The sequence below is a fragment of the Lathyrus oleraceus genome, chromosome 5 (assembly GCF_024323335.1).
Source record: "Lathyrus oleraceus cultivar Zhongwan6 chromosome 5, CAAS_Psat_ZW6_1.0, whole genome shotgun sequence".
In the NCBI taxonomy this organism is placed as follows: domain Eukaryota; kingdom Viridiplantae; phylum Streptophyta; class Magnoliopsida; order Fabales; family Fabaceae; genus Lathyrus; species Lathyrus oleraceus.
The window spans coordinates 187,378,397-187,404,015 of NC_066583.1; the positions used below are offsets into that span (position 1 = coordinate 187,378,397).

Genomic DNA, 25,619 nt, shown 5'->3' on the forward strand with positions numbered 1-25,619 from the left:
TGAAGATGTCCATGAACCGTGCATAATGCCTAGCATTGTCCTTCCTTGATGGAGCATGTGGATAGGGTAAATGTTGAGTTGGAATGATGCTTACACATTTCTCTGATTTCTTTTTCTTCCTTGGTTCAGCATCATGTTTCACCTCCAAATCAATCTGCTGCTCTTTTGGCAAAACCTGCTCTTTTCGCGACGCGAACTGAGCATTTCCAGCAGCCTTCTCCCTTCCACCAACCATGTCTTTTTCTTCCAGCATCCCATCCATATTGTTCTCTTCTATAATCTCTTCACATTTTTCATTTACCAACTCTTTACCGCTCCTCGTGACAATTGCTTTACAATGCTCCTTTGGATTCGGTTGAGTGTTAGCAGAAAAGGAAGATCCTGCGTTTTGTTCCGACAGTTGCTTCGCAAGTTGGCCTACTTGATTTTCCAGATTTTTAATGGCTGCTTCGTTACTCTTCTGATTTGCCATGGAAGCTTACATGAATTGTTGAAGAGTGTCTTCTAGCTTGGAATTTCCTCCTTGCGACTGCTGTCCTTGAGAATTTGGATGTTGGTAAGGACTTTGCTGCTGAAAATTTTGATTGTTGAACCTTGATGGTTGATAGCCTTGATTGTTTCTTGGTTGGTAGCCTTGATTTTGAAGTTGTTGTCTTTGATAGCCCTGATTTTGATTATTCACATAACTCACTTCTTCTTGGGGTGGAGGACAAAAACCAGTAGGGTGATCCCCTTGACATAACTCGCAACATGCTACTTGATGCCTAACTTGAGACCCTTGGATTTCTTTCATTTGCTGTGGAAGCTTGGCCATTTGTTGAGTGAGAAGCTCCACTTGTTGAGAGAGTAGCTTGTTTTGAGCAAGGATGGCGTCATTGGTATTTAACTCAAGAACTCCCGGCTTACATTGTGAAGGGCTACGATCATGTTGACTTTGGTGATCATTGAGCGCCATCCGTTCAATAATGACTTTAGCTTCTTCCGCAGTTTTTGACATAAGCGAGCCACCCGCGGTGGCGTCCAGAAGTGTCTTGTGAGTTGATTGGAGTCCATTTAGAAAAATATGGATTTGAGTGAGCTCATCAAAACCATGTCCCTTGCATTTTCTCAACATTGACTTGAATCTTTCCCAAGCTTCATTTAGAGACTCGTTGCCTCCTTGAGTGAATACCGCAATAGCCGTTTTGGCTTTCATGAATCGGGATTGAGGGAAGTATCTTTCTAAGAACTTTTCTTCTAGTAAATTCCAATCCGTCATCACTCTCGGTGCTTGATCAAGGTACCACTCTTTTGCCTTTCCCACTAAGGAGTGTGGGAACATCCTTTTGAATAGTGCCTCTTCACCCGTTTCATCTATTCCCGTAGAACCCACAATCTCATAAAATTTGATGAGATGGGTGTACGGATCTTCATGATCCATTTCGGTGAATGGATTTGCATAGAGAAGTTGGAGGATTCCGGTCTTCATCTCCGTATTTCTTCCTCCTCGGGCAAATTGAGCATTTCTTCTTGGACTATTAGCGGATATTTCGGTACGATTGTCATCCGCCATGTTTCCGTCACAAGCCTCTACAACCACTTCTTCTATAGGAACAAGTGCGGAAGTAGATGCTTCTTCTCTCCGGTTCCTCTCTTCGGCTAGTTTCCTTCTTCTTCGTGTTTTGCTATTGAGCTTCCGAAGTGTTCATTCAATTTCAGGATCGAATTGAAGTTGCTCCTCGGTAGCTTTTCCTCGCATGCACTAGAATCTACAAAATTAACAAACCAAGTGAAACAAAAGAGGGATAGTAATAAATGTAACACAACTTAAAACAAAGAATTATTGCAATGCTTGTAATATCGACACCAATCCCCGGCAACGGCGCCAATTTGTTGAAAAGTATATCTTCGGCAAATATTTTTATATCGTATCCACAGAGATTGGTTGATATTACCGCCGTTCTATAATCCAAATGTTGTAAGTTTAGAAAGTAACAAGGTTGTTTTGGTTGGAAAGTTATCTTGTGAGTAAATGTCACTAAAAACAGTAAAATGGTTTTAATCTAATGTAAAAGCTTGGCAAGATTGGAGTTCACTATTTCAAATGCTTATGATTCCTTATGATAAATAAATAGATTCAAGATTATTGATGATGTTCAAGTATCCTCTCAAAGTCATTTATGTCTAAATGATATTGTGATAATCACTATATTGATCCTTAGACGATCTCTCCACCTAACTATCAATATAGCAATCTTTAATGCTTAATACCAAAGAAGAGTAATGAATAAATCTATCTCTACAACTTATTCATTACTTGAAAATCTGTTTTATGTCAAGACTCAAATAATCTCTCTCGACAACTACTCAAATCTGGTTTTCAACTTAGGGCAAAAACAGTATTCAATACATCAACAATCTTTATCATATATATAAATCAAATGAAATACATAAACATATGAGAATAGCTACTACCTCCAATCTTGACAAAAGGGAGTTTAGCTCCTCATCATCATTGTTACAAAGCAGAATATTAAAGAAGAAAAACTCTGTTTTTCTCCCTTACAAAACCTCTCAATGTCAATGTGTGTATAGTAGTCAATGAATGAATGCCCTAGAATAATGTATTTTTCTTTACAAAAAGGGTTGACATTTCCTTAATTGGTCATTCTCATCCAAAGCAGGAAAGCTATTCCAAGGCAGACACCAAAATGGCAACAACTTTTTCTGCAAGACAACACTTTTGGCCCTTAACCAACTTGCTGGATTCGCAGCCTTCGCGGCGCGAAGGCAGTTCGCGGCGTGAACTGTTGCTTATCCAGCTTCCTTGTTTGGCAAGCTTCATCCAAGATGTGGTGTTTCATTCCAAAGCCTTCTCATCCAAAAATTCTACAAAACTAACAAATATGTGAAATAACTATTCAAAATAAAATAAATTAAACCTAATTGCATTTATACAAAATAGTGAGAACAAAAGTGTGTAATTACATCAAAACTTGGTAAAAGGGACCAATAAAATGATATAAAAAATAGTATTAATTGGTCCCTAACATAAACCCCGCACAGATGAACTATGCAACTGCTGAGAAAGAGTTATTGGTTGTGGTTTATGCATTTGACAAATTCAGGAAATACTTGTTAGGATGGAAGGTTGTCGTTTATACTGACCATGCCACTTTGAAATATTTGTTTGCTAAATAGGATTCTAAGCCGAGGCTTCTCAGGTGGATCTTACTCCTTCAAGAATTTGATGTAGAGATTAGGGACAAAAGGGGATGTGAAAACAAAGCAACATATTATTTATCCCAAATGTCACCAATTGAAGAAACACAAGAAAAGAGACCGATAAAGGATGAGTTCGCTGATGAACACATCCTCGCTGTCATCGGTATCCCGTGGTTCGCAGACTACGCGGATTATTTGATGGGGGTGTAATCCCTAAGGATTTTGATTCTAACAAGAAGAAAAAGTTTATTCATGATTGCAGGTTCAACTTGTGGGATGATCCATTCCTATACAAGAGAGGAGTGGATGGGCTGGTCAGAAGATGCGTCCCGAAAGAGGAACAAAGGGATGTACTCAGAGCTTGTCATGACTCGGATTATGGAGGACACTTCTGTGGTGACAGAACAACGGCTAAAGTCTTTCAGTCAGGTCTATATTGGCCCACACTGTTCAAAGATGCCCAAGACATCGTCAAAGAATGCGACAGATGTCAAAGAACGGGGAATATTTCTAAGAGAAATCAAATGCCGCAAAATGCTATGCTGGAAGTTGAATTGTTTGATGTCTGGGGAATAGACTTCATGGGGCCGTTTCCACCTTCATTTGGAAATAATTACATCTTGGTAGCAGTGGACTACGTATCAAAATGGGTGGAAGCGGTGGCATTTCCCACCAATGATTCCAAAGTGGTTGTGACCTTTCTGAAGAATAATATTTTTTCGAGATTTAGAGTTCCAAGAGAGCTTATCAGTGATGAAGGTACTCATTTTTTCAACAAAATGATGGAGAATCAGCTAAAGAAATATAATTTTAAACATAACATCGCCACTCTGTAACACCCGCAAACGAGTGGCCAGGTCGAAGTGTCCAACGGGAAGGTAAAGTAAATACTAGAAGAGATTGTATGCGCATCTCGGAAAGACTGGGCAGTGAAGTTAGAAGATGCACTATGGGCATACATAATGGCATTCAAAACACCCATAAGTATGTCTCCTTATCAATTAGTTTACGACAAAGCTTGTCACTTGCCACTAGAGTTAGAGCACAAAGCGTTTTGGGCATCCAAATTCTTAAATTATGATCTTGCCAAAGCCGGTGAATCCCGAATTCTTTAGCTCCACGAGTTAGAAGAGTTTAGGAATCAAGCCTATGAGAATGTCAAACTCTACAAGGAGAAGACAAAAAAATGGCACACTCAGAAGCTACAGAGAAAGGAGTTTGTCAAGGGGTAACTGGTGCTCTTATTCAATTCCAGGCTAAAACTATTTCTCGGAAAGTTGAAATCCAGGTGTTCGGGCCTGTTTTTGATTCACATAGTGTTTCCCCATGGAGCAATAGAACTTAAAAATCCTAGTAATGGGGATACATTTAAGGTGAACGGAAAAAGGTTGAAACATTACTGCAAAGGCCAGGAAAGTGGTCTGATTGATAAAGTTCGTCTTAGAGGATAAGAGAGACGACCGTCGAGCCATGCGATGTTAAACGCAACGCTTCATGGGAGGCAACCCATGCAGTTTAATTCTAATTATTTCATTTGTTTGGTGTGTTTCAAATTTTTATTTGTAGGTTCGTAGGTTAATCGCACAGTACAGAAGAAAAGGTTTAAGTCAAACTCTAAGAAGATAGTTGGCCAAAAGAGCAAGGGAAAACAGAGAAAAAAGGTCAGATTTTTGGAGGAAAACAGGGTCCTGACACGGCCTGTGTCAGGCAAGGCACAAAGGAGATGAAATTTTCCAGTAGGCTGACACGGCCTCCCGTGTCAACTGACACGACCCGTGTCAGCTCTACTGTAAGTGGATACCAATACCAGTGTCCTGACATGGCCGCCCGTGTCAGGAAGCACATTCAGATTTTTCAAAATTCAATTTTTTTTATTGTGTGGCCCCCACCCGGATTTTCCACCCCTTAAAACCATTTTAATCCCAATTAATCCATTAAATCTGATTTTCTCACATTCTCTCTCCCATTTTCACCAAACCTTTCTCCTTCCTCCATTCTTTTTCAAAGTTTCTCCATAACCTCACCAACAAAAGCTCACTACTTTACCGCCGTACTCCATCCAAATCGCCGACACCCTTCACGAAAGTTGCTCTAATATCTGTCCTCTACAAGGCCACGATAATCTTTTTTCCTTATTCCATATTTTATTTTTGGTCATAAATTTTTGTTGCAGGAACCGATCATGCCGCCGAAGCGAATTTCTAAGGGGAAATAAATAGAAGTTGAATCATCGAGGCCTCGGAAACGGACCATCCGTCATTCGAATTCGCACGACATAATCTTTGACAATCTGGAGCACGAACGACGGTACTCATATCACATTAAGCGTAAGGTAACACTGACGAGGTACTTACGCTCTGACACTTTATTTCAATTGGGTCTGTCGGAAGAATTAGATAGGATGTTTCATGTCCTCGGCATGCTTGAATTTGTGCATTGTGAAGCGTCTACATATGAGCGCATCACTTTAGAATTTTTTAGCACCATTGAGTTCAAGTTGAAAAAAGGATAGACAGATACAGCAATGTACTATGGAGGGACGATGAATTTCAGGTTATATAATGTCGACCACGAGTTGAGAGTGGAGCAGCTGGGTGAGATTCTCCGCCTACCCCTGTATGGCCCCAGAGCCGTACCAGATAGTTTTGATGCTAAGACTTTCTGGTTGGCCATCACGGGACGATCAGATTACGTTCCTAAAGGGGAGAAAGCATCTGGCATTCAGAACCCTTATTTCAGGTATGCTCAAAAGGTGCCGGATTTCACGCTTTTCGGTAGGGGTGATAATATAAGTGTGGCTACCCAGAGGGAGCTTTTCTTTCTGCTTTCCATGGCAAACCGAGTTGCTGTGAGCGTTGCAGCATTTGCAGCAGACTACCTGGGTCGAGAGGGAAGAGCGGCCCAAGGGGGAATTTCCATCGGGGGCATAATCACATAGATTGCCCACCATTTCGGTTATGACCCTGTTGCACTAAATGAGACACCAGTGGTAAGTAAGCATAAACTGGACATGAACGCATTGGTTCAGCAAGGTATGATATCACAAATTTCTGATTATTATGCTTTAATGAGTTCTGGTCAGTCTATCATGGCTCTTCCTGACCCTGCAAGAATTAGCATTGCCAACACGGCCAATTGGCTATATGAGAGCGTCATCCAAGATGATATGGACGAGAATAATGCTAACCCATTTGTTGTAGGTGACCAACAAGTGGAAGAGGTGCAGGAACATGAGCAGTTTGTTGCTCCGCCAGAGGACACCACGCATACAGGTATCGGGTCGTCATATGTGACACCGAACCAATGGTCGTGGATGCAGATGGAGATCGGAGATCTCCGAGCGGAGAAAACACGCCAAGGCATAGAGCAAGCCCGTCAAGGGACTCTTATGGATGAGATGCATGCGATGATGCAATGGCTGATGTTGCAATTTCCTCCACCGTAGTGAGGCCGTGTGAGTCTCCCTCTCTCGTAGATTAAACATTGCGGACAATGTTTGGTTCAAGTGTGGTTTTTTATTTATTATTTGTTCTTAGTATTTTCAGCATTTTATTATTTTTGTTTAAGTAATTAGTTGTGTGGTATTTTGTGTGTTACAGATAGAGGACATTCGTGTCGGATGAATGATGAGGCTTGAAGCGATTGGATGAAAGACACACTCCTCTACTTGCTCTTCTGGAAACCCCCGAAAGTTGATGCTGCTGATCTGAATAATCAGACGCGATTCTCTGTCACTGGACTACACAGGAATACTCTGTAACCGAAGTAAAGACGAAGCTACATCACACTGAGAGGTATCTTGGAAGCCTGCAAGCTTTACCAAACATGGTGAGAACTACAAAAAGGCCAAACACTTGTCATCATGAGAGCTTTTCAAGTATGTTTCTATCTCTCTGAGTTTGCGTAAGAGATGTTAGAATTTCATAACACACATGTACGCACTGAGGCAATTTTTTTGTTTTAACCCTGAGCCTTTCCAGCCAACCCACCATTATTACCCTTTGTTCACCCAAATTCGAGCCATATTTCCTTTTGTTTGTTGTTTAACCATTGTAAATAACCGTAAGCCCAAACACTACCGTACCTTGCTTGGATCAGTGTTGTTGACCCCAGATCTGTGGAAAATCCTAAGTTTGGGGTTTCATCGTATTTTTTGAGGGACACTGATGAAGATTAGATAAGTGCAGAAAAAAAATAGAAAAGTACTAAACTTCAAAAGAATAAAAAAGAGAAATGAAAAAAAATTACGAGAAGTATCATGAAGCACTTATCTAGAAGAATTGAGGTTGGAAAAAAGCATGCTCAAAAGTGCCATAAAAAAAGAAGAGAAAAATAAGAGCCAATGAATCCTAACAAGAGCGGTGCCCAAAAGAAAAACCTTTGGATTAAAAGATTAAACACAGTTACGAGGGTAGCAACACGGTCTCTGAGTCTGAACCCCTAGTTTTACCCTTTTTATTTTGTTAAGTTTCCCCATCTTGCACCTTAGCCCCACTACAATCCAAAAAGCCCTCGAATAGCGTGTGTTGTGTGTTTTTGTTATGAAGGTATCTGTTATTCAAACCTAAGAGTTGACTTTGCATGCTCTGTTTTTGAGTGAAAACACTTTGAACCCGAGAGATTTGGTGAGAGTGTGAAAAGTTGTAGGTCAGAAGGTGCGTCAATGTGAAAGTGTAGCAGAAGTCGGAAGTCGAGAAAGAGTAAAATAGTGAATGAAAAGTGAACAGGGAATCGCGAAAGATCACAGTAGCATTGTGGATGCAGAATTTGGGGGTGACCGTCCTGATGTCTCGAGCATCACTTGAGAATAAGCAATGAGATACGTTTGGGATTATGATCGGTCTCCAATTCTACTTATTTTCTGACACTCATTCGACACAATTTCACGAAGTCGGTATCACATTATTCTACCTGTTTTGTTGTTTTGTTTAGTAAATTAAATGTTTGCATTTTTATTTCAGTTTGTTGCTTATCTTTGGTTTGCATCATTATACTCCATTTTATGTCTCCTTGTGGTAGTTTTACTGGTTTCAGGTGTAAGCAAGAATATCGAAGGACTCGCCAAGGGAATCGGACATTCCGGGCCCGTCGGAAGAGGAAATTTGACGATACAATAGCCCTGACACGCCCACCTGTGTTGCCCAACACGGTCCGTGTCAGGAGAAGAAGGGTCAGGGCCAAAAACAGGGAGCTGACATGGGTGCCCGTGTCAGCTGATACGACCCGTGTCAGCCATCCTGGAAGGGACGTGTTAGCCCTTGCATCCAGACAGTCAACACGGCCGGTCGTGTTGCCTGACACGGCCAGTGTTGGCTTAGACATCTCATTTTCCAATTTTTGCTGTATTTTGGCACAGCTGATCCTGGAGGGCATTTTGGACTTTTGCTACATCAAATATGTGATCAGGAACTATTTAGGGGATTTTTTAATACGGAGAACGGGACTTTTACATGATTATAAATTTGGTACGATTAAGATTGAAGCGATCAAGAGCGGCGAAGAATGGAGGTCCTTCAAGAGAGGATGCGATTGAAGATCAACGGAATTCCCTTACTTTTGTAATGTCTAAATTTTATTTTGTATCTTATTTGAATAATATGAGAGGCTAACACCCCCCCCCCCCAATGCCAAGGGGGTGTCCCTGAATTGATTGTGTAATGACTCTGAATTGATAATTTCCTTAATATATGATGTTTGTTGTCAATTTCACTGTGCAATGTTCGTAATGTTGTCTTTATCAGAAAAACTAGGATTTTTATATGGTTAACAATTAGCGGGATTATAATTGTTAAGGTTTTTGTACAGTGAAACCATAGTAGATATCACCTAGGGCTAGGGATATCCTATGGTTACCAGTTTTATCTTGTTAATTTGTATTGCTTGGTTTCATTATAATCGCCTAAGGACTTAGAGATTAGAATGAATGACCAAAGGTTTCCCTCTGAGGTCTTAGGAGGAAACAATTTTAAGATCCGGTAATTGAACATTTTGAATTGTTTAAGGAGATATACACTCAAGGTCATTACAGGAGATATTCATACACCATCCTTGGCATATTATTATAAACTATGAAAAGATTTATTCTGTTTTATTTTCTCATACAATGACTTTTTACAAAACCCAACTATTTGTTTTGTTCAATTGAGTCACAATTTAAACTTGTATTCCTGCATAATCCTCGAGATCGATCATTGGGAAACATCCCTATTATTGCTATATTGGCAAAATAGTACAATTACTATTTTCCCGATCAAGTACAAAGCTCATGGGGAGAGATTCCTTAACAAGATATTGAACTTGATCAAACAACACAACCCCGTCATATGGAGCAACCTGACCAAACCGACAAGGCCAGGAAATACTAGGAGAGAAAATGACATAGACTGATCAGAGGGACCAAGAGCCTCATGTGAGAGGATTCATGTGAATAAGACAACCATCAAGAAGATATTCCCTAGATGAGTATGTCACTCTAACCGATGAAGGAAAACCTCAAAGATGCATGAAAGCCATTAAGAAGGATGATAAGGACAACTGGATGCAAGCCATGCAAGAAAAATTACTGTCATTGAAGAAGAACTAGACACATGAATTGGTTAAATAAGGGAAGAAAGACATTGAAAAATAACTAGGTGCTCAAACTTAAGGTTGATGAGAACAACCTAAACCCCATATACAAAGCACAAATTACTATGAAAGTGTGCCTTCAGAAGAAAGGCATGTACTTTGAAGAGATATTCTCACCAGTGGTGAAGGTGACATCCATAAGAGCAATCATTGGTCTAGCTGCAACATTAGACTTGGAGATAGAGCAACTTGATGTTAAAACAACATTCTTACATGGAGACTTAGAAGAAGAAATATACATGGAGTAACCCGAAGGATTTGCATAACCAGGTAAAGAACACCTTGTGTGTCACTTGAAGAAAAGTCTATATGGGTTGAAGCAAGCTCTAAGGTAATGGTACAAAAAGTTTGAACTCTTCATGACCCATCATAAATTTGAAAATATATTTGCATACCACTGTGTGTTTGTGAAGAAAAATGATAATGGTGAATTCATCGTACTTTTGTGGTATGTTGATGATATGCTCATTATTGGGAAATACAAGACAAAAACAACTGCTCTAAAGATGGCATTGTGCAAATTTTTCGCAATGAAAGATTTGGGTGCAATAAAGAAGATTCTTGGAATGAAGATCATTCGATATCGTCTCAAAAGAATGGTATGGATGTCACTAGAAGATTATACCAAGAAAGTCCTTGATAGGTTCAACATACATAACGCTAAACATGTGCATGTCCTACTACCTAGTTATCTAAAACTCAGTAAGACACAATGTCCAAGCAATGAAGAAGAAAAAGAATAGATGATCAAGGTGTCATATCCTTCAGTTGTGGGTAGCCTTATGTACGCGATGGTTTGCACAATATTAGACTTTGTTTATGCGTTACGAGTTGTGAGTATATTCTTGTGGAATCTAGGAAGTGATCATTGAAATGCTTGAAATGGATACTTAGGTATCTAAGAGGAATTGCCAAACAATGTTTGTGATTTGGCAATGAAAAGCAATTACTCATTGGGTATGTAGATGCATATATGATAGGAGATGTAGATTCAAGAAAATCTACATCTGGGTATTTGATTACTTTTGCAAGGGGAGTTGTCTCATGACAATCATGATTATGAAAGTGCATTACTCTAAGTACCACAGAAGCTGCATATATTGCAATCACTGAAGGTTGTAAGGAGATTCTGTGGATGAAGAAGTTCCTGCAAGACTTAGGCTAGAATCAAGAAAGTTATGTTCTCTATTACGACAAACAGGGCACAATTCAACTCAGTAAGAAATCAACACACCATTCAAGGTTAAAATACATTGACGTGAAGTATAACTGGATTTGTGATGTGTTAGAGAGTAAACTATTGAAAGTAGAGAAAGTCCACACCAATAAGAATGGGGTATACATGATGACAAAACCTCTATCAAAAGAGAAGATAGAGTTTTGCAAACAAATTGTTGAATTGACAACAACCCCAAACTAATCAAGAACATCCCCGTATGGTCGGAGGAGGAGAAATGTGGGATCCAACCATTGCCACATAGCCAACATACATTTGACAAAATGGAAGGTTGCATGTGATAACAAATAGCAAAATGTATGGTGTACACATGGTGTAATGGATGAGTAACACATGTTATGGTACATGCTTTGCATGGGACACTCGGTGCTTTGCATGAAAGGCAAATGATAAGTCTCTTCAAGCATGTAAGGCACATTTGGCTTACGTCTCCTATAAATAGGACCATAAGCAAGCATTCAAAACATAACCATAAGAGAAGAACAACAAGAAGTAAGAGAGAAAGAGAGTTTTGCTCAAGAGAGAAAAGTGTTCCTCATAGAGAATTTTTTTTGAGAGAAATAGTGAGTTAATTGTGAGAGTGTTTCTTAAAAATTGAGAGATATGTTGTAGTAAGATCTACCTAAAGGTGAAATTGGTGTATTTCTATAGTAAAAATTTAAGAGACCTAAAGATCTTGTGTTTTTTTTTCCTCATATTGAGAAGATTTTCCATATTTTTTTTTTTGTCATTACACTTATATTTTATGTTTCAGCTAGTGCTTATGTTTGAGTTCGCATAGGAGAGAAATTATGGAGGAATTTTCCAAATGACATGGCCATATGTAGTAGCTTGTTCCTTTTTATTTGGAGTCTTCAATTGACCGATCGAGGATGATCACGTGTCCCTCTAAAGAATTAGAGTTGCTATAAATAACAATATCTTTTAGCACTGCATTTAATTTACTAATGCAAAAGAGAGACGTGATGAGTCGTGCATGAATATGTCAATTATCAATTACTACAATTTTGAAAAAACCAGCACTCACTGCACTAGTCACACACATGCATGCACATCAAAATATTTGTAATATAAATGTTGATATAAATACCTCTAGTTACCTATACAAATTTAGCATAAATGTATATAGTAGATATTTTAATCGATAAGTATTATTATAATTACTGAAACATTTCTAATATTTGTTTTCTCTCTAAAAGGTGATGCTGTTTTCTTAATATATTTATTTTTGTCAGACCTAGAAAAGATTGCATTTGTTTTAATTATTTACCATACCACATGAAGTGATCTAAGAAGGAAGATTGCACTTTATTATAGTAAATTTATTTAAGATTCAACGTTTGCTATTAATATCTAACAATGTTGTAATGCGGTTTGCAAAATATATTGTTATTTTAAGTATCGCAGCAGCAAATGTGGCTGTGAAGTATGGAGTAAGAAAAAGCCTGCAAATTGCTCCCACTAATTAAACTAATGTTTTCTTGCAAATATTGGTAACGAAATAATATGTATATAATAATTTTATTTTGATTTTTGTGCAAGACAATTAAAATGATTGAGAATAAGCGTTGTAATTAATTTATCAAATGTCTAACTAACCGTATATAATATAAACTTGTTGTAGATGTTAAGATGTTTTTCTTAGGTGTCTAATTGTATAATTTTAAACTCTTTTTCGTAAGTATAACAATGTCATATTATTTATTGGTTGATATAATTTTATGGGTTTGATGGTGATATATTGACAGTGTAAAATAATTTTACATTGTCATCCAATAAAAATATATCATTTCACTATGTCATACTAGTATTTTAAAATTTTCAGTCTGACTTGGCGGGATGAATGGTCGTTATTGGTTGACAGTGTAAAATAAATTTACACTGTCAGTGCATCATCCATTTTCTCTAATTTTATATATAAAAAAATTTATAAGAAATTTCCAAGTGTTCGACAGAGGTCCTTGTTTGGTCCGTCTCATTAATTAACCAAGAACAAACCTGCTTGAAGACTAGAGAACTAACTTGACGATTAAAAACTAAGTGCACTGCATCTTCTTCTACTTTAAAGCATAGAAGACATAACATATTGTTGATGCCATTGATGATCCATCGCTTGGATAGTTCTGTTAAGCAACATCCTCCATCAAACATTTACACTTTGCTTGGTAATTTTGTCTTATACGGGATGTCCGGTAACTGCTGTCGCGGCACGAAAAGTATCCGAGCGTAACGAACATGCAAAATACAACATAGTTGTCATTGAAGTTTATTTATTCTAAAATGAAAGAGAAAATATCGATAAAACTGTTAAAGAAAAAAATTATCGTCGCAACCAAATCAGATTCGAAAGTCGGTTATGCGAGAGAAAAATATTAGCACCCCTCACATCCGTTGTACTAAACGAGAACCATTTATTTATTTTTGAGAATAAAAGTGTTAACTTTCATTTATTTGTTTTCTTCTAGTTATTAAAAATGTTTATGAAAAAAATGACTAAAATTAAGTTTTTTATTGGGGTGCTTAACAAGATTGTGAGTCTTACTCATATATATTCTCAGGTGCCATGAGGAATTCAAAGTTATGTAGTTCTGGTAGCAAAACATGTGTTGGTTTATTTTAGTGAATGATGTTTAAACATTACTTGTTGCTCGCGCATGAGAGGCTTAAGCATTTGTTTGTATATCGCGTCGGAATGGGTCTTGTTTGATCGCTTGAGAGTGGTTAGACGCTGCTTGTTTCTCGCGCATGGAAGGCTGAAGCTTTTGCTTGTATGTTACGCCGGAATGGATAAAATATCGTTAGTTTTTGAAAATTATTCGGTTGCGCTAGGAGAAAAATGAGTTTGATTGGTTGAGTTTATTATACGTGGAAGACGAATGCTCAGTTAGACCAAAGCTTGTGCCCTGGGTCCGATTATTCGAGGATCAAAAGGGTGTGCATCCAATTTTCCTTTTTAATCCAATTGTTTATAAACATTATTTGCGGAAGACAAATAATTTGTCGAAACAAGGCGCACGCCTCTAGTCTGATTATTCAGGAATAAAAATAGTGTGCACCTAATTGTCCTTTTTAATCCTAATTTTGATTGTGTTTTTTTGGCGGAAGACGAGTAATTGCTTGAACCAAGGCGTGCGCCCCGGGTCCAATTATTTGGGGGTTCAAAAGGATGCGCATACAATTGTCCTCTTTCATCCGATTTTATTGAGATTTTTTTTGATGAATTGAATAAATTGTGAAAAAGTGGTTTGGTTTATGTTGCAAGGATTAAGTGATTTTTTATGGAAGACGAATAATTGGTTGGACCAAGACGTGCGAACCGGGTCAGATTATTCGAGGTTCAAAATGATGTGCATCCAATTGTCCTTTATATTCTTATTTTATTGAGAAAAAGAATTTGACATGTTCTTGATTGAGTTTGAAAAAGAACTTGATGTTAATCAAGTGTTTGATTCACATATGGTTTGGAATGATTTGATTGTGAAATGGTAAGGGAATGGTGAAGTGTTTTATCATTTTAAAAATAACTTGATGTTGATCAAGTGTTTGAGTTTATCTTGAAAAAAATTTGATTTGATTTGGCCTTTTATATTTTTTATTAAAAATTATCATTTGAGCAAATAACTAATTAAAAAAGCATAAAAATAAAATAAATGATAAGGATGCATTATCAATACAAAGGTGTGAAAGAAAGCAATGGGCTTAAGGCCCAAATTCTAAAAGGAATAGAAAAAACAAATAAAAATAAATCAAAAGGAAAGAAGGTGCATGTCGGGAAGTGGGGGTGTAGCGCCCCTAGGGCCAAGGAAAGGCCCAATAAGTAGCAAGGTTAAAATTTTTGTAAAAACAAGAGGTATGTTCAGAAACTAAAGGGTGCATGACAATAATATTGGGTTGGGGCCCAATGTCGGAGCTCCGAAGGACTTTCAAAAAAAAAAAGGAAGAAATTAAAATGACTTCCATATGGCCATCTGATTGTTATCATATAGCCCTGATTACGTACTCAGATTTAAATGAACCCAAGGAACCTTGACAATCAAAATAAGATCCATTGGCATGAGATCAGGTGCTAAGGTAGGGATTCAAAACCTCGTGTCCACTGGATCAAAATGAAATTTGATAAAAAACACATAGAGATGAACGACCAGAATTCGAATTAGGAAGTCATCTTCTTCCTCCCTCCCTCTCAAACGCAAAAAAAACCTCCCATGAACATCAAATCACACACCCAAAATTATGCATAAAAACGAATAAAAAACTATGCAATATTAATCTACGACGCATCATGAACATGAAACAACAACCAAACATCATTTATCAACAACAAAATCGCACGAATTTGCATATCTAAAGTAAAATCAAAAGTGAATCGATTCGTTCAATCCAAGTGTTTTAGGTTAAAATGAATATTGAATTGCATTCAAGGTCATGTTGCAATGCTTTAAAAGGTTGTTTGCTTGAAACAAGTCAAAAACAAGAAATCTGGAATTCATGTTCATGAATCTTCATGAACCTTCATGAACATAGAACCCTAATTATTCAAGTTTATTCAATTGCCCACAATTTTGTTAATTTGGCTTGGGTTATATTCGAATTAGGTGTAGAAACACGGTTCAAGCAAGAAAATATAAAAACAACATGAAAAGGTACCCGATCGGAGCACTGCAAATTTCCAAAAACCGGTGGCTTAATTAGTTTTCTGACGAAGCTCCAATTAGGTGAGTCTTCTAATGTTCTTTACAGGCTGGAACCCTTGTGATCTCTTCTTCTTATTTCCAACATAATTCCATCGATCTGAGTACTTCTTATGAATTCGAAACCAAATGGTTTTGATTTGAATCTGACTTTTGGGCAATTTTAGGTAAGTGATTTGGATTGTGATGATGTTGAATGATGATTAAGGAAAATAGGATCGGAATTGGAACACAATTGGGATAACTTTGCAAAAAATTTAAAGTTTCTTCAAAGTGAAGAAAATTGAAGATGAAGATAAATTGATGCAGAGCTTTGGGCCTGCTTTATGTAATTGATTGCCTCCTTTGTTGATAGAATGCATTTAATTTATAGAATTAAGGACTATGTTAAAGGTTACTCTAGTAAATGTGAGAAAATGCACCAAGTGTGACCATGAATTTAAATTTCATTTGGAGTAATTAGACTTGAATTTGTATTTGATTGAAAATATATGCATTGTAGTGTGAATTTATGTTGATACATAATGAAATTGGTGAAAATGAGATGATGTATGAATGTATGATCATGCATAGTTAGTTAAGAAAAACAAGTGTGATCAAATCTTGTATTTTAGTGCCAAAATCTTGACTTTTATCTTATTATGCATGATGATGATTATGCAATGATACAATGAATGAATTACTATGATTAAAATGGATTAGAATGCATTATGTTGCTTTGTCTTTTATGCAAGTTAGAAACTTGATGGAAAATCCACATGAATGCACATGTCCATGACCATTCTTATTAAAAGAAATAATCATTTATTTTGTAATAAAACGCATGTAATTAAAATGTAGAAACAAAATATGCTATTTAAAATAAACATGAATAAATCAAAATATGAAAAATAAAAATGAAAAAAATATTTAAAATGATCAGATGAATTAAAAAATCAAGGGACAAAATTGGTGTGTGACAACTACAACATTCCTTCCTCCAAGCCAGCTTATTCATGGTTCAACTCCATCAATGTAGCACAATTATTTTTAACTGAAAACTCATTACAATGCTTCCACCAAATAAACTCATCTTCAATTTCTAAACAAGGTTGAATTTCCTGCAATATAAGTTTTAACAGATTAAATTCATTATCATCCTCTTCAGATAGATCCATCATCCTCACCTTTATGTCCCAAATCCACAAACCCTTCCTCCAAAAACTCGTATCGCACACTTTGGAAATTGGAATATTAGCATAAAGAAATAAATTCTAGAACTGTCGAAATAATGGCCTTGGTCCCAACCACTTGTGCTTCCAAAAACTAATGGAGTTTATCTTCACTAGCTTGCGCGAAATTCAGTTAGAAAACCATTAAGATCTTCCCCTCCCTCCGATCTTAGTCCTACCATATCTTTCCACCAAATGAAGTAATTTTTTCCAACATATAAACGTGAATGATCTAGCATTTTACCTTGAACATCTTCGTACTTGTAGGAAAGTAAGTCAACTTATAAAGTGTTTCTTTCAGTCATAATTCTCTTATTTCATTTACTGAGAAGTGTCAGGTTGAAATTCTCACAATCTTTAACTTCTAACCCTCCTTGCTTCTCAGATTTACAAACATTTGTCCAACTTACCCAATTGACATTCATCTTCATTTCATCTCCACCCCACAAAAACTCATGTTGCATCTTCATTATTTCAAGAATAATTGCTTTAGGAGCTTTGAAGAAAGATGAGTAAAAAATAGGAATATTATCCAGGATTGCATTCAACATGATCACCCCGTGGAACCTTGTTTTGCAGGTTATTATTCTCAGAAGATCCATATTTCTTTAATAATGACAACTAATTTTGATGATGAAAACTAGAGTTTAATGATGATAACCAATCCTTAATATTAACAATTATAGTCAAGTGTTAAGAAGTTAAAGATGTAAATTAGATTATTAAGGTTTGATGAACTTCACTCTTTAATGATGGCAACTTAATGGAATATAAATCAAGTCTCATCTAAAAGTGAACTCAAGCAAGTGTGTACAAGAATGAAGCACCTCACAAGTCTTGAAATATAAGAAAGCATGCCTTGACACATCTAAGTGAATATACATTGTAAAAGCATAAGGACTTTCTTGTAAAGTATATGGCTAATCGCACATATACACATATAAACATGTTTTCAAACATATTTTTCTCGAGAAAACACTTCTAAAAATTCCTTGAAGTTGTGCCAGACAAGTGAGGAACTATAAAAAAAGATATGAGCGAGTTTTTGTTCTTGTCAATCAATTGACACCTTATGGAAATCGATTGGATCAGTTCAAAAATGTACCCTAACTGATTAGGCCAATGCCTTAATGAACGGTAATATCTAAATATATTTTCTTTCCTTTTTGAACTCCTTAATCAATTAATTTAGGCATACCAATCGATTTGAGCTTTGTGCTAATCGATTGCCTCAACATTATTGGCCATAATTTTTTTTCCTTTTTGTGTCAACCTCTAGCCTATAAATAGAGGCCCCTTCCCATATATTTTCACATCCAGAAATGTGTTTTCATTTCTCACTTCTCAATCTCTCTATAAAATTCTTTTTGTTTACTTTCTATCACTAAACGTTTAGCTGTAGCACTTTTGAGAAAGTCATTATGCGAGTGAGGAAACTGTAATTCTAAATGGGTAGATTTGTAAGTTCACCAAAGAAGTTTTATTTTTCCTTGGTTGAACATTTCATCATCTATGGATTATTTGTTTGGGTTCAAACCTTAACTTGTAAAAAGTTTGGGTTTGAAAGTTAGGAATGAGCCTAAGAGGGGGGGGGGGGGGGGGGGGGGGGGATGAATTAGGACTTTAGAAAATTTATTCTGATTTGGTGGATAAAGGTTCTTTTCTTTTCTGGATTGATAAGATGATGAAAGCGGTAAATTGCGGAAAATAAAGAACACCAGGAATTATATTGGTTCCCCTAACAACTTGAGAGTACTTCAATCCCCTTACAATGTGTAAGAGATTTTATTATTGTTAGATCTCCTAAAACAAACCTCTAACTAAGTGATCAAGAACAATCCTCTTGAAAACTTAACTCACAAGAAAAGAAAATAATCCTTCCTTTTCTTGACACTTATCTCCAACAATCCTGGATGATAAGCAACACACCTAATACCAAACAACCCTTGGCACTTAGGATTTTACAAAGTAATTTTGAGTGAATATGAATATTTGTACTGGACAAGATTTTAATCAATTGATTAGAATCTTCTTCTCTTTGAATATGAAGGTTCAAGACAAAATAATCTCTAAGTACTCAAGAATACTTTTGAAGAAAATGATATGAAAATTTATTTCAAAAGTATCTGTATATGAAAATATAGATGAAGATGAATGCAGAGAGATTTTGTAGATTGATTTGAAAAAGGTGAATTTGAAATGAAAATATAAAGAGTATTTATAGTATGAATGCATCCTTTCAATCATAGCATGACAATGGTTAAAAGAGAAATCTGAGAATTGTTGATGAAAAGATGTAAGGTTTTGCCATGAAGAGTTATGATGAAATGGTGCAAGGAGTGGTGAAATAAAATTCAGATTTTTCAAAAATTTCCCAGCATCAATCGATTGACACATATGACCAATCAATTGACATAAAACAAAAAGTTTGATCAATCTATTGACATATAGGATCAATCGATTGGTCCAGACAAAACATTGAAATTTTTTTAAGTTAAACAACTTTTGAATATGCAATGTTTTAAACATCATTTTAAGGCAAAAATCATGATAGAAAAAGTTTTATAACAATCATATAATGAATGATAAAAACTTTTGAGAACTAGGAGTATATTGTCAAGAATTCCATATACCTTTACTTGATCCATGAAAATCTTGAGCATAGTTGATATAATATTTCTTTTTCATTCTTTTGATATGGAGGGCTTGAAATGTTGTCTTCATCAAAATCTTGTAGGAAGCTTGTCTTCACATGGGTTTTGGGATTGTGTGATCAAATCTCAGTTTAGGTTCAACAGTTAGTCCTATTCAAAAGCTTTCAAAGGTTCGAGATTAGTCTAGTGGTAAAATCTCAAAGGTTCTTGGTTAGGCTGTATAAAAACAAGTTTTAGTTAAAACTCGGCCCAATGTTAAAAGCTTATTTCAGTTAAAACTCGGCCCAATGTTAAAAGCTTATTTCAGTTTGAGATCAGTCGCGTCATAAAATCTCATAGGTTCTTAGTTAGTCCGGTATAAAACCAAGTTTCGATTCGCGGGCTCGACCCGATGTTAAAAGCTCTCAAGGTTCAAGATCATCCTGTGATGAAATCTTTGTTTGAAGCTTGAAGACTAATCACTATAAGTTTCTTGTGGAAAGGAGACTAACCACTTTGATCCACTTTTTGGAAGAAAGATTCACATTTTCTCTCCCATGTTCGATGTTTGGTTAGAAGTTAGCCACAAACTTCATTTTCCTTGTATAAGGGGGTTCGAGAATTCAACCTACTAAAAACTATTAAGTTTATCTCAAGAACAATTCTCAGGGGAGAGAATTAGATCATTTTCTTTTTGACCGAACGTACATAACTTCTGGTGTCTTCTCTCTTTCCTGAAATTTAATTTTTTGCATTTTACTTTCTGAATTTTATTGTTGCATTACTTAATTCTAAAACTTTTCTAAAATGTTTTTAAACTCTGATTTTAATCTTGAAAGTTTTTAAAATTCAAGTTTTTTCTGAAGATTGATGCGTATCCAACTTGCTTCAAGAGAGGAGAGAAGAGATGAATGAGCATCAATAATAATTTTCCGAAGATTGATGTGTATCCAACTTCGATTCTCTGATTTATGAGTTTCTCCTGAGTTTTTGGTGTTTCTATCTCTCAAAGTTGGTATGTGTTCTTCATAAAATGAATAGAAAAAGTATTTATGCAATCGGAATATATCTGACCACATTAAGCCCCATCAGACCGCGCTTAGCGCGACTAGAAGACAAAACATATCAAACCATCCTAAATGGCGCTTAGCGTGAAAGCTCCTGGCCAGAGAAATTTGGCTACGCTTTGACCGGCTTAGCCCCAACTTCAACCTTGCTCTTGATCCAAAACTGCATGCTTGAAGCTATTCTTTTGCCTTTTAACTCCCCAAACTCCTTCAATGCAAACAAAACTACAAGGTGAGTTGAAAAATGATCAATCTTCACAAGATTTACATGATGAAACTAAGAAGTTATATTTACACATAAGTTGAGGGAAGTAATTGTAAGTCCAATGAATCAAGTTAATAAGTGTCATTATATTATACAAAATCTCCACAATTTGGCCCTTATCAGATGGACAAGATACTACACCTTCAGGCATAGTCTGCAATCTTTTCTTCTTCTCCCATTTGAAGTAATCCATACTGCTTACGAATGTCTGCGAGAAATCCGATCAAAGTTCGCCGCATCTACTGCCGAATAAATATAAAACGCAGTCTTGCAGTCTTTCGTCTTGGCCTCCTTATTCGCGACTCTATGAGCATCAGTTGCGTTCTCAGCAAGCTCAATGACGCCATTAGTAACCACTTCTAGGATTTCATGAAAGCCAAATAGAGATGGCATATGTTTTCTCCATAACAACTCACTATCTCGGAAACACGATCAGCGACATGTGATTCTTGAAAATACGATCAAGAAAGTAACCGAAATTGTAATTATCAATTTGTTAATGCATTAAGCACTTTTAATTAGAGAATAGAGAATAAAAATTATTATTATTGAATGATATTTAAAATTGAATTACAAAATATATATATATATATATATATATATATATATATATATATATATATATATATATATATATATATATATATATATATATATATATATATATATATATATATATATATATATATATATATATATATATATATATATATATATATATATATATATATATATATATATATATATATATATATATATATATATATATATATATATATATATATATATATATATATATCCTGAACATCATTTCTCCTATTAATCCAACTTGAAATTCGAGTTGCATATACTAAAGTGGATCTGTTCTTAAAAGGATTCACAATGGTATACTGTAATTTTAGTAAAATTACATTCTTAAGTTTTTTAATAATTACACCATCACTGTAATTTTGTCAAACTAATTCAGTATTATTCCAAACATACACTCTAAAAACACATTATAGCAACAAATTCAATTAAATTACAAAGTTAAGCCATAGTATATAATAAGATAGTACTACTAGCATTGAGCCTTGTTCTAGTCTTTTTTATAATGCTGACTAACACTAAATGCGCTAATTGTTTGGGAGTTTGGAATCTTAATTTACTCTGAAAATTAGGCAGAATGATAAGATTTAGTGGCAACCCAAAAAAAATCATGCATCAAAATGGGGGTGATGGAAGAACATGTTTTTGTTCTCACCAAACTTCAAACCCCATAAATCAATAACGAATATATTAGAAACTTGGTTTTGGTCACAGACATTAAAAAAAAAGTGTAATATACTTTTTGGTTTATTAGGAAAAGATGAAAAAAGAGAAAAAAAGAAAAATAGTAAAGAAGAAAAAGTAGTAAAGAACCAAACAAAAGAAAGACAAAGCTAAACTCAGAGAATAAGGAGGTTTGGTAGAGAAAAAGTTCAACTCCAAAAACCTGTCCTACAAAAGCATAACTCACTCTTACTTTTTCTACAAAGTTTTTGGTTTAATGTTTTCAGAATAATAATAATTATATAGTTTAAATTATCCAACCTTTATTATTGCCATATAAATGGCAAACTATATTCTGCAACACATGTGATTTTTATTTTCTTGTCTCACCCAAAAATAAAATAGTTGGAACCCACTTCAAAATTCTCATAATAATTTGCTCATATTATTGCAAATTTTTAGTGGGTAGCATGAGAAACCAACACCATTAATTCCTTAATAATTTTAATTAACTATATATAGAATTGTACTTTGTATTGTACTATCTAATATCATAACGACAATAATATTATCAAGTGTTAATTATATAGTTGTCGACAGCTATATGTAAGGACTTGCATTGACTCAAAGTAGTGACTTAAAATTGACATTCAGTTGATACATTAAACCTTACATTGTGGGTTTGTCTTCATAAGAGACAAGGTTACATAAGTGTACATGGAACTAAGATTAGGTAATTGGGTTTTAGTTAATTAATGAACCTGATTTTAAGGGCCATGCTTTCAAATTCCACTCGTGGACACGACCTGTTTTTGATATTTTATATTTTGTGAGAAAAATTATTTGATTAGTTTTTATAGCAAAGTAGATTGTCTAACAGATACACGTTGGGTAGATATACTTTGTGAATATAAAATGTGATCAAAGTACCATAGTCATATATAGAAGGTAATATTAAAACATACACGACATGGGTCACGATGTTTTTAGATACTTTAGTTATATATATGGGTTAAAGTGTCATTGTGTTCTTGTTAATATAATTTGGACTTTAAAAATATATATATTTAAATTAAGAATTTGTTGATGTTATAGATTTAGTTTATATGAAATGTGAATATAACCTTTTAGATACTCGCTAAATAGATATTTGTGAAAAAAAAACTATGTTATTATGAAGTTTTTTAGTCAATCAACGAAGAAAAAGAATAACCATCAACCAAGAGTTGAAGTCGGTGAAGATCAAAGAAAAGTTAACATTTCAAGCAAAGTATATGATGATTGACAATTCTAAAACTATAAAAGTGAAGGAATTTTTTAAAACAATGGAAAAACACGAGAAAGGTATTAAAGTATAATCTAAATTTAAGTAGTTAGTTACATTTTATTTTATTTAAGTGTAACATGAGTTTAGAATTAATTTGGTTTTATCTGAATTTTACTTTAGATTCTGAATGTGCATATATATTGAACTTGCATTTTAGTTATAGTAGAATCATTTCATTATAACAGTTTCTGTTGTGAAAGAAAGTTAATTACAGATTTACTTTTTCTCTCTTCTATCTTCATCATCTTCATCTTCTTCCACTTGTGCACCTACAATTGGTATCTAGAGTTCCAGTTCAGATCCACGGGAAACACGAGTGAACGTGAGGCATGTGGGATTGATTTCAGTTCTGAAATTCACAGTGAATTGAAGTTCAAAATCGTAGAAAAACACATTTCTTGATTCCGAGGCATTGGGAAACACGAGTGTTTGGTGAGATCTGAGTGAACTCTTGCACAAGATCGAAAATGAATGGTGGAACAGTGGCTTGAATACAAAGCTTCCAGTCTCTGATGGAAAGAACGAGAATTGATGGATGATTCAGATGCGTGTGTTGTTTGGCCCTCAAGATATTCGTGATATCGTCAATGACGATTATGCAGATGTTGCAGTGATTCAACTAAAGCACAAAGGAGCACACATATAGAGATGAGGAAGAAGGATCAAAAAGCTCTATTCTACATCCATCAATGTGTGGATGTGAATGTGTTTGAGAAGATCGTTGATTCAACAACAACGACGGATGCGTGGGATATACTGGTACATTGATATTGAGGTGATGCATCAGTGAAGAATGTGAGACTTCAGTCTCTATGTAAGTAGTGTGAGAATCTAAACAAGAAGAACAATGAGAAGGTACCAAATTACATCTCTTGAGTGATTCTGATCATAAATGAGATGAAATCTTATGGAGAGACTCTCTATGAACAAGTAATCATTGAGAAGGTACTGAGATCTCTTACTTCTCAGTTTGATTATATTGTAGTAGAAATTGAACGTTCTAAGGACCTTAACACCATGAGAGTTGAAGAGCTGCAAAGTAGTCTAGAGGCAAGAGTTGCGTCTGACTGAGAGAAACTCTAAAAGAGAGGTAGAGTAGGCTCTGAAAGCATCTTCTGGTAAGAAGAATCAGAAGTAGTCTTGGTCAGAGGCCAAAAAGAGACATAATGGTGGTTATCAAAAGTCTCCAACTCTAATGAGAAGAAACATCATAAGGGAAATGAGAAGTTTGACAAGAATAAGGTTCAATGTTATTGTTATAAGAAGTTTGGTCACTTCGATGTTCGTTATTGGTCAAGCAAGGAAAGGAAATCAGAAGAAGCAAACATATCTAGAGGAGAATCTGACGATGAATCGGTGTTATTGATAGCTTATGAATCTGATGGTGGATATTTGGTAGACTGGTGGTATATGGACACTGGCTGCTCAAATCACTTAACTGAAAACAAAAAATGGTTGACTAATTTTGACTCTAGAAAGAGGACAAAAATTATATGTGTTAATGATAAGTATATGAATGTTGAAGAAATGGAAAACGTCAAGGTCAAAGTGAAGAATGACAAAACTATTATGATCAAGGATGTTTTGTATATTTCTAGCATGAAGAGTAATTTGATGAGTGTAGGTCAGTTAATTCAGAAAGGTTTATTGGTTACTATAAAGGACAATCTCTTGAAGTTGTATGATTCTGATCAGAAGCTGAATATGCAGTCTTAATAAGGAAGCAACATAACATTTAAGGTGAATGTGGAAATAACTGAAATTAAATGCCTTAGTGCAGAAGGTACTAAAGGTGACATTGAACCGTGGCACAAGAGATTGGGGCTTCTGAACTTTAGAAGCTTAGGGCATCTGAGTTCTAAGAAGCTGGTACATGGCATTCCTAAGATTGTGAAGCCTAAGAAGTCATGTGAGATATGCATGAAAGGTAAGCAACCTAGATTTTCATTTGCATCCGAAGTGGCTCCAAGAGCAAAATATGCTTTAGAAGTAGTGCATTCTAATGTATGTAAACCATTTGAAGTACCTTCAATTTGAGGAAATAAGCACTTTGTGTCATTTGTGGATGAGTTCACAAGAATGACATTGATAGCACTCATCAAGTTT

The 25,619-nt window shown here is 35.5% G+C and overlaps 1 protein-coding gene across 1 annotated transcript; it reads left to right on the plus strand.

Annotated features, from left to right (window-relative positions):
• The first annotated feature begins 24,161 nt into the window (after window positions 1-24,161).
• Window positions 24,162-25,229, plus strand: LOC127079616 (uncharacterized). Its single transcript, XM_051019996.1, has 3 exons — window positions 24,162-24,272; window positions 24,459-24,563; window positions 24,780-25,229. Exons 1-3 carry the CDS (start codon window positions 24,162-24,164, stop codon window positions 25,227-25,229), a joined length of 666 nt encoding a protein of 221 aa, XP_050875953.1.
• The last annotated feature ends 390 nt before the right edge of the window (window positions 25,230-25,619 follow it).